The sequence below is a fragment of the Cyprinodon variegatus genome, unplaced genomic scaffold, assembly GCF_000732505.1.
Source record: "Cyprinodon variegatus isolate N-32 unplaced genomic scaffold, C_variegatus-1.0 Scaffold478, whole genome shotgun sequence".
NCBI lineage: Eukaryota > Metazoa > Chordata > Actinopteri > Cyprinodontiformes > Cyprinodontidae > Cyprinodon > Cyprinodon variegatus.
Genome location: NW_015150931.1, coordinates 555,196 through 564,861, shown reverse-complemented (window position 1 = coordinate 564,861; position 9,666 = coordinate 555,196). Strand labels below are relative to the sequence as shown.

The window sequence follows — 9,666 nt, the reverse complement described above, 5'->3', positions numbered from 1 at the left end:
TACTTTGTTAATTGACAACTCTGCTTATAACCTGTTGCTTCTACAGCTTTTATCACCATATTTGTTTTCCTTCCACTCAGCTTTCCATCAAAAAAGCCAGCAGGAAAAAAAGGTATATTGAAATTTGGCTGTTACACAATAGGAACCAGTTAAGTAGTATGAATATCTTTTTAACAAGCTGTATTTGCATGAGAGGGAAAAGAGAATGCAGCTTCAATTTAAATCAATTGCTTCAATTTGTAAGTAATTGAGGCAAGATGTTTTAATTCACTTATTCAAGTTGAAAACTTCTAAAGAAAATAAATAAAGTTGGATCAGTTTGATTAAACTTCTTGTTGCATTCTCTCTTTAGAGTGAATCATACACTTTAATGCAAACGCCTGTCCCAGTGGCCTTGGCCTGCCCTCCTCCGAATGTAGAGGCTCAGTTTTTTAAAGTTGCTTCTTTACCCGACTCCTCATCTTAACCGCCTGGTTAAAACTCAGAAACCCGGATGAACGGACCGAAAGAGGAGCCATGCGAACAGAGGCTGGGCCGATGACACAGCGGGTCCATCTGATCCTACCGGCTGCCTCTCCGGTTCCCCAGACCCTGAATAATTCAGCAACCCGGTGGCAGGCATCCATTACCATGTTGGCATCTTCTCATGCATTACGCAAATTAAACAGCCAACCTTTTCTCGCCATACAGACATATTGATGCCAAACGTGGACCACGGGTTTCAGACAGACATAGTTCTGACAAGGTAGGCCTATATTAAAGGCTGGATTCAGATTTATCAGCCTTTGTTGCATGTCCTGCAGATGAACAGCATATAGATGTGACAAAAAGAAAATAAGAAATCAAATGTTTCATGATAAAGTTGTGCTTTACTATGAATAGAGTAGAAGAAAATAACTATGAAGGTCTTGTCCGTCAACATTTCATTGATAACCACCTTAAGCACTAAAACGCTATTATGAAAGTATATTTTGTGTATTTCAATTAGTTTCAGAGGTAACTTGTGTTTAGAAAAGTCCTTTATCGGAAGCAATAAGAATTCAATATAATTCTTTTGGTATTGCTTTCTTTTACAGTACAACAATACCCATGTAATAACATGGTAATAAAATAGCAGGGTTACAGTATATTACTATGTAACAAGAAACATATTATGGAGAATTTTGGTAAGTGCTGTTCTTCAAATTTTAGGCAAACAAGGTAAAGTCAGACTTCTTAGATTTCAAACAGCTATTACCAGGTAAGTCAGTCATTTCACATTTCACAGCAATAAATCAACGTGTTTTTATCTACTAAAATGCAGTTTATTACTTGGCATTTAATAGAAAACCAAACCTAGAAGACAGCAAGTCAAGCTTCTTAACTAAACTCTTATTTATATGTAACTTCAGTTCAGTTATATAATACTTTATTTATTATAAGTTACAATTTACTTTGTAAGTTGTAGGTAGGTGGTGGCCAATAATAGAAACTATTATGTTGTAACCTTATGGTAAATACCCACCAAACTTCTACATTGTTACATAGTAACATACAATTGTAATAACTACATGCAGGTAATTACTTTGAAATTATATGCTTTAATTTTTGGGTAATTGACAAATCAAATTTCTTGTTACCTAGTAATATAATGTGACTTGCTATATTATTAACATTTTATTGTTATGCTGTAAAAGAAAGCTTCAACATTTTTTTTTACTAAACTGCATGACATCTTCATGACACATCTCTAAAATGCTTCTGCATGCGTAGAATGGCAATTTTAGAATTTAGATTCCAGGGAGGAAAAGTTAAGCATTAGCATTTTGATTGTCATGACTGGGGGCTGTCTGATAAGTCATATAGTTAGGGATTTTCATAGTCTTTTTGTTGTGATATCTGTAGTTTGGTTCATAGACACACGATTTTAACTCAGATTTTACCTGACCTAATAATAAGCTTTTCAATAAATTGGTAAAGTGGGAGGGATATAGAATATGTAAAATTCTATGTAAAAAATGTAAAACCTTTATTTCTATCATGTTTTTAGGATTAGATCCCTCTTAAACTTCCACAAAACTTTTTTTGACCTATACATCCTTTACATTTTGCTTTAACTAAGATGTTCAACAGTAATAAAAATGGATCATACTTATGGATCATACTATTCTTAACACCTTGAAATTCTTAACCTTTTAAGAGAGGTTATTGAGGGTCATAGGAAGGAAGGAAGGAAGGAAGGAAGGAAGGAAGGAAGGAAGGAAGGAAGGAAGGAAGGAAGGAAGGAAGGAAGGAAGGAAGGAAGGAAGGGTAGGTTGAAAGCTTTTTGTGTAGAGAAATTGTGTAACATGAAATGAAATTAAACAAGCAATTGTTATTTAATCGCTGCATTCAGTCTTAAGAATCTGTCAAGAATCCCTTTATAAAAAAATCACAAGATTAGAGCTCTGATAGAATTACAATTAACTTTCATATTTAACTGCAGAACTTGAAGAAAATGGTCTCTTTCCAAATTTCATAGCCAATATAGCCAAATTTTGTGGAATCAAAAGACTCTCACATTTCATCTGGTCCTCACATTGGCTCTGCACAAGTATAGAGTGCTTAATAAAAAGGTATTTTCCTGGCTGAGCAGCTGCATAGCATTACTTTACAAACAGAATGCAAAGGGTTTAATGCAAGGAGGAAAAACATGCTGCAACTCTATAAAGAACCCATTTGGATGTTTTGGTTTGGGAGGTTAAAGGAGCTTTGAATGCTGCAGCATAAAAGTACACTTGAGACAGTCTTATAATCCTTGACTTTATGGGAATGGTTTTAAGATGTACTCTTCAGTTCCAACACATCTGTGCACAAAAAAGTCCACAATAACATGAATGAGTAGTTTGTCATCCGTTGGTGTCTGAACTATTGCCCTTAAGGAGGGATGGTTTGAAACTCCCAAAACAACCTTCAAACCTTACTGACAGTCTTCCCAGAGTGGTTGAAGCCATTGTAGCTGCAAATGTGGGCCAGAACCACATTCATGTTTTGTTTTTAAATCAATTGCATCCTATTCTGGTTAATGTTTGGGTAAGAAGACACAAGAATTTTGACAATACAATGTACCTTCACCTGTAACTTACTCTCAAGCTAAAGTTTATAAATCTTTGTAAAGTCCTTGTGAGCAAACCTCTTATTACAACCGAAGGCATAGGCCAAGAACATACTTGAGAATAATTTAGTCAACCCTCAGAGGCACATAAGGACAGTTATTAAGTCAGTCTTTTATCACCTGTAGGACATTTCCAGGATTAAAGGACTAATGTCCAAACAGGATCTAGAAAATCTCATTCATGCATTAATCTTTAGTAGAATTGATCACTGCAACAGTGTCTTCATAGGTTTTCCTAAAAAGTCTGTCAGACTGCTTGTCCAAAACACTGCTGCCCATGTTCTCACTAGAACTAAGAAAGTAGAACACATCAGCCTGGTTCTGAAGTCCTTTTTTTGGATCCCTGCAGCTCAGAGACTAGACTTTAAAATCCTTCCGTTAGTCTATAAATCACTTAATAGATCAGCACGTCAATACATAACAGATTTATTGTCAGTTTATCAACCTCCCAGACCACTCGTATCTTCTAGGTCCAGCCTACTGTTCACTCATAGCTAGCACAAAACATGGAAAAGCAGCATTTAGCTTCCATGCTCCCCTTATCTGCAGCAAACTCCCAGAAGACTCTAAAAGTGCTGAAAGCCTGACTTCTCTTAAGTCAAAGATAAACACATTTGTTTAGAGCTGCCTTTGGCTGTTGAAGAACCTGTTAACTGGGGTATTATTAGTTTAAGTTTGTGGTCCGACTGTTTTATTTGTTCTACTACCAATTTTTAATCATGTTTTTAATCTTTACTTTTTTTTACTCTGATTTACCTAAAGCACTCAGAATTGTCTTTGTACTGAATTGAACTATACAGATTGACTTGTCTATCCTTAAAATATGTAACTGATAATAGTGACCCATTTTAATCAATGTAAAAGCTTGTATTTTTGCACTGGCTTTTTTTTTCTTTTTTTTTTTTACAATGAATTAAATTTATAAATAGTTTTTCATGTGTTTTTAAGATTTTTTTTATTTGCTATTCACAGTCACACCCTTTTTGCGTTTTACTGATCAACTATTATTTCTATTGCACTCTATATACCGTACTAATGAGGTAATCTTGTGAATGTGCCTTGTAATACTGCAGCCTTTGTTTTGAGTTTCCATTCCTCTGGATGAGCAGAGAAAAAGTGTGGTCTGAAGTGTTTATAGGTTTCAAAAATAAATAAAATTTATATATTTAAAAGTAAAACAACTCAGCAACCCAGTAATCCTATATGACTTGAGTCAAATTCAAATGTCATTTCAGTGCTTTTAAAATTGCTGTACATTAAAAAAGTATTCACAGAGTGTCACGTCTTCCACATTAAGTTTGTCTAACAGCCTTATTCCAAACGGTAACAATAATTTGTGGTAAATTAAAAGGTATAGTGGAGGATTTCCGGGAATTTTTGAAAAAACCCGCCCTCTCCACTTAAAAAAAAACGCACATGCACAACCTTTTACCCGCTCCTGAGAGGGAATGCCTATTAAACTCCTGCAAGTGCATGCACAAGCCCATTTCTCTTCATGCAGTCTGTGTTTAAAAGTTGCTGTTTGCATCACTCATACAAGCTTTCTTTCCAAAAGAGTTTCAATTTTTTCACTATGTTACTCACCACTGTTACTTTAAAATGGGGACAAGCACGTAGGACGGCCTTACGTAAACATATAAGCAGAATGACTGACAATTAGAAGGACCACTTATTTTGATGATACACCCGGAAGAACATCCTCCACTATACCTTTAAGCTGATTGGACAGTTAAGAAAGGAACTCACCTACATCAGGTCGCATAGTTGACCAAACTGAAGTTTCAGGAAACCAGATACTGCTCATCATCAGGTCAACGCCATCCCAGCAGCGAGGCACTGTGGTGGCAGTAGCATGCTATGGGGATAGACTTCTTTTGCAAAAGGAACTGGCAAGGCAGTTAGGATAAAATGGAAGATGAATGCAGTTATGAAGATAGAAATCCTGGCTAAGATCCTAAATAAGACAGAGTGCTCTTGACCTTAGAGTAGGGCAATGACCGATTTATTTAGCAGGATGACCCAAATTGTTAAATTGGTGGCCTGTTATGTTATTGTCTTGTGGCTGCATTTATTTTGTCAGGGAAAACTAATCCTGAGTCAGTTAAAAGTCAGGGAATTCTGAAATTATGCAAGACTGTGGAAACCCCTTTATAAAATAACTGTATAATGATTCTCTAGAAAAGTCACATTATATTAATAGTATTATCTTGTATAAACATCAAACGAAGTAGCTTCCCTCTTACTTTCAACATGGTAGTTTTAGGTGCACTGCTAAGAACAATGGGTCGAATTGCCTAAATATAGGTGTGCTAAGGCTGTGGCACCATACTAAAAATATTAGAGGCTGTAATTGCAGCCAAAGGGGATAGCTAAAGTCCATGCCAGATGCAATGTGCCATGTTAAACTGCATCTCAAGAATAAAATTGGGAATATGTCCACACCTGTGCGAGAATAGCAAGAACTGCACCAAGAGAAGCACACATAAAGGAAAATACACACATGAACAAAAGGAGACCACTCATCAGTTTAAAGGGAATAGTTTTCTGGAATGCTTTTGCTTGAATCTTTTTTTTTTTTTTTTTTGTCTGTGGCCAATATTCTAATTTTTTTCTCCTCAATTTTTTTAAGATTGTTTTTTTTTTTCCCAATCCAATTATTTATATTTAGTTTTTTTTGGTATTATCTTACAAGCACCCCATTCCTTTGTCTTTATTGGCAAAAGCAAACATGCTAGTAAATTATAAATCAATTTTATACAAATAAAATACATGAAAAAAAAAATACACACACATCCTGCAAATATAAACAGTAACAAATCCAAAACTGTTATCCAATACACATTTTACATTTGTACACTATTGAGTGATAGCATAACAGAAGTTGGAACAGAAACTGAGTGACACTCTGAATCTGTATTTTAGATAATTAAAGAAAAAACAAAAATGACAAACCTCTGTGGCAAAGTGGAAAGGTCTACAATGAAACGTATTAATCTCTCACCGAGACTGACAAACTTGTTTGAAACAGTTTCCCATCCTCTTAAGTGATACCGCCGCTCTGGAGCTAAATGTATTTACATGCAGGAAATATACCTGCTAATAAATTAATCTCACCTTTAATTTGGCTTCATTCTGTCTTTACTGGTCGACCAAGTTAGTTCTAGGAAGCTGAATGTAAACAATTTGTTGTAGGGGTATTGCAATCTTACTGAGTTAATGTATAAAAAAACAAAAAACAAACTGAGCTCCCATTCTAATAACTCTGCATCACAGAAAAGGTTAAAAAACGCAAAAACGGGGCAAAATCTTCCTTTATCCAGCTAGAAAACCAACACTGACAACATGCGGCAGCGCTGCATAGTGGTGTAATCAAGACCACACAAACCAAGACAAGTCCATATAAGGTCTTGACCTTGTCTTGGTACTCTTTCTGGCTTGGTGTGGTGTAGACTACAACACTAGCGCTGCACTTTATGCAAAAAAACAAAACGTTACGCTGTGCTGAACGACTTGGAGGTCTTTAAAAAGAGTGTTTTAACTGAGAGCAGCTCAGAGAGCTTCTTTAGAGCAAAGTTTTTACTTAGATGAAGGGTAAAAATGAAGACTGTCCAACTCATATTCTAAACTGTGCACTTGTTTGAACTCTTCTACTGATACAATCCTGCCATTTAAGAGAAAAAAAAAAAACAACAAAAAAAGATGCAAATCTTAACAGTAATTTCTCTTCATTTACAAAATTTACAAAAGTAAATCACAAATCCTGTAAAAACTCAGCGATCCGCTGATAGTTTAAGGCAAAGAAATTACACACATATTTTCTTTTATCATAAAATCAACTGTTAAGTACTACATTCAAACACCTGTCTATGGATGTCATATTTTGGAAATGTTGGAGCCTTAGTTCAAAAAGCGAGACATTTACACCCTCTTAAATGCGTGTTTTTTCACATCGGGGGAAAAAAAGGTGGGGAAAATCAGGATATATGCTACAAAACTGTCAGGTTGACACAGAGACTGTTATTTGTAAACACTGATCAACTACGCCGGGATCGCTCAGCGCCTGCACTCACCTAAAAGTGTTGGGCGAGTTAAAATATATCTGATCAATTCTTCAATTTTGGAACTAAGTTTTACCGAACGAAAGTTACACTGAGAGTAAAGTGAAAGTGGAAACCATACCAAGAACAACACAGTTTATCCATGTGGTGGAAAAATAATCTCTCTGGAAGCAATAGAAAGCCTTCTACTGGTGATGGAATGACTGTCCCTGAAGTGAGGGTGAGATCGTTTCATTTCTTTTGTTTTATACAAAAAACTGGTGAGAAAAAGAGCTTAAATACAGTATGTATAAAAATACCTATTCACAGTAGACACAAATGTTGTGCATTACTGATATTAATCATTTGATAAGCACACTAAAACATACATAGATTTGTTTTCCATCTATAAGAACAAAACATTTATCACTCTCAGCAGAAGTGAGACGTTCTACATGTTTCACTGAGGGCTAAAAAAAACTAACGACCCTCTGAAAAACTAAAGATGTTTTCCATTAATTCAAGTCTAAAAGTAATGTAAAGAAATAAAAAAACAACCCAAAATAACAGTTTCCTTGTATGCAGGAGAGAAAAGAACAGAATCCACTGGAGGGCATGCAGGGACAAATCTGTCTTATCGTCTCCAAGATCGGCTCTCGTACTCGTCGTCTTCATCGTCGTCCTCTTCCTCCTCTTCGTCCTCCCCCCCTGCGTTGTTTCCTGGAAGGTAGGAGCTCGATTCCTTCTGTTCAAATCAAAGGACAACAGTAAGGTTAGATCTTTTTACGGCCTTAATATATTCTTGCAAAGTAGAATCTCACCCTAGAAGCTATATACAAACCAGGCGTAGCAGTTTGTGCTTTTCTTCCTTTGAAACTCAGCATGAATAAAAGTCCTAATGAGCCGGATAATCTACAAATCTTTCAATTATCACATTAAACTTATATTCTTTTTTAAAGCGAATAAGTAGTTTGGACATCTACAAAGTTATTCTGACATCAAAAAGCCTTTCTGCAACAGGAAGACATTTAACATGTATGAGTGATGAAGACAACCTGAGGTTGAGGCAGAATTAACTAACCCAGTCCATGTGACCGCTTCTGAGCAGGAAGTTTCTCAGGTACAGACATGGAAATCCCACATCTTTCAGCTAAACTCACCGTTTGAAATCTCAAAAAAAAGTCACCCACAGGAACCATGTAGATTCAATGAGGGCAGGGGAAAAAATAGGGTGGGGGTAGGTGTTGGAAGTTAACTCAGAAGAGGTTTTATTATGGCTTTAGTTAGCAGCGCAGCTCTGATAGCGAGCCAAGAACGTATATATGACGTAGGGCTGAAACAGTCATATTAATCAATTATTGAAATAATCTTTAACTAATTTGGTATTTCAATAATCATTTAATGGACTATAGAGCATGTAAAATATGCTTTTATCTAACAGAGTGACCCACTTAAACCAGCAAATATATCAAAATTGTAAAAAAAAATATATAAAATGTTGCATTTAAGATGAAAAATCTTGCTCTAACCAGAATTCCTTTGGCAATCTGATTATTAATCTAAAAAATAATCGACATATTAACCGTTAGTTGCAGCCCTGGTCTGAAGGGAGCCTTGATTTCTTGACTGGGGCAAATGTTGAAAGATCTGGTTTGAGAAGCTTTAAGGTGGCATTGACTGACCAAAGAGAATATTAGCTTTTGTCTAAGCTGCTCGCGTACAACAGAATGGTGACGCTAATCAGAACCAAAGCAGAGATGACAAACCTTTACTTGCTGCAAGATTTCTGTTAAGGGGATCTAGGGGTGAGTATGGACATAGGTGGTACGATACGATACATGTCCCAATTTTTAGGTCACAATACATTATCACAATATTGGAATATATCAACTGCAGTAGCCATTCAAATGTCCCCACTTTCCTTGATGGGCCCTTGGCTGGTACCCTACAATTAATTTTAGCAAAATTTGGAGTAAATTATTCTTTTTGTCATGATTTGTGGACATGAAGATCTAAAGAGAGGCGTCATCTCCTGGTCAGACCCTGTAATTCAGTGAAAGGTTTGAGTCAAAGTACAAAAATATGCATTCCCAGGAGAAGGAAGGGGACACTCCAGGGGCTGGAAGTTGGCTGCCATTCGGTTGGCATTTGACTGGGAAGGGCCATTTTGAATAGCTGCTACAACTATCAAAATTACATGTATAGATAAAACAACAAGTGCTGTATATGTGCATCAGAAGATATTGGTATTTTAGTCATTTTGGTATCCATGTTTGGGGTTGTAGTGAGTCCCCGTCTTCCACTGCGACTGCCTGAACTACAGATATAGTGCTGTCCCTCACAGCAAGGACTCCATGGTGCTATATACAGGGTTCCTACAGCATAAGGCAAGTTAAATTCAAGAGTTTTTCAGAGTTTTTAATGCCAGTTGAAATAAAAATTTAAGACCAAATTCACAAGAAACAAGAAAAACCCGCTTGCGACAACTTAACTTAA

At 36.1% G+C, this 9,666-nt stretch overlaps 1 protein-coding gene across 1 annotated transcript in view; it reads right to left on the bottom strand.

Annotated features, from left to right (window-relative positions):
* Positions 1 to 5,760: 5,760 nt before the first annotated feature.
* rbm27 (RNA binding motif protein 27) overlaps positions 5,761 to 9,666 on the bottom strand; it is a 30,518-nt gene continuing 26,612 nt past the window's right edge. Inside the window, exon 20 of the mRNA XM_015389862.1 lies at positions 5,761 to 7,915. Coding sequence (XP_015245348.1) covers positions 7,805 to 7,915 — 111 coding nt within the window. The 3' untranslated portion in view covers positions 5,761 to 7,804. The remainder of the gene's footprint in view (positions 7,916 to 9,666) is intronic.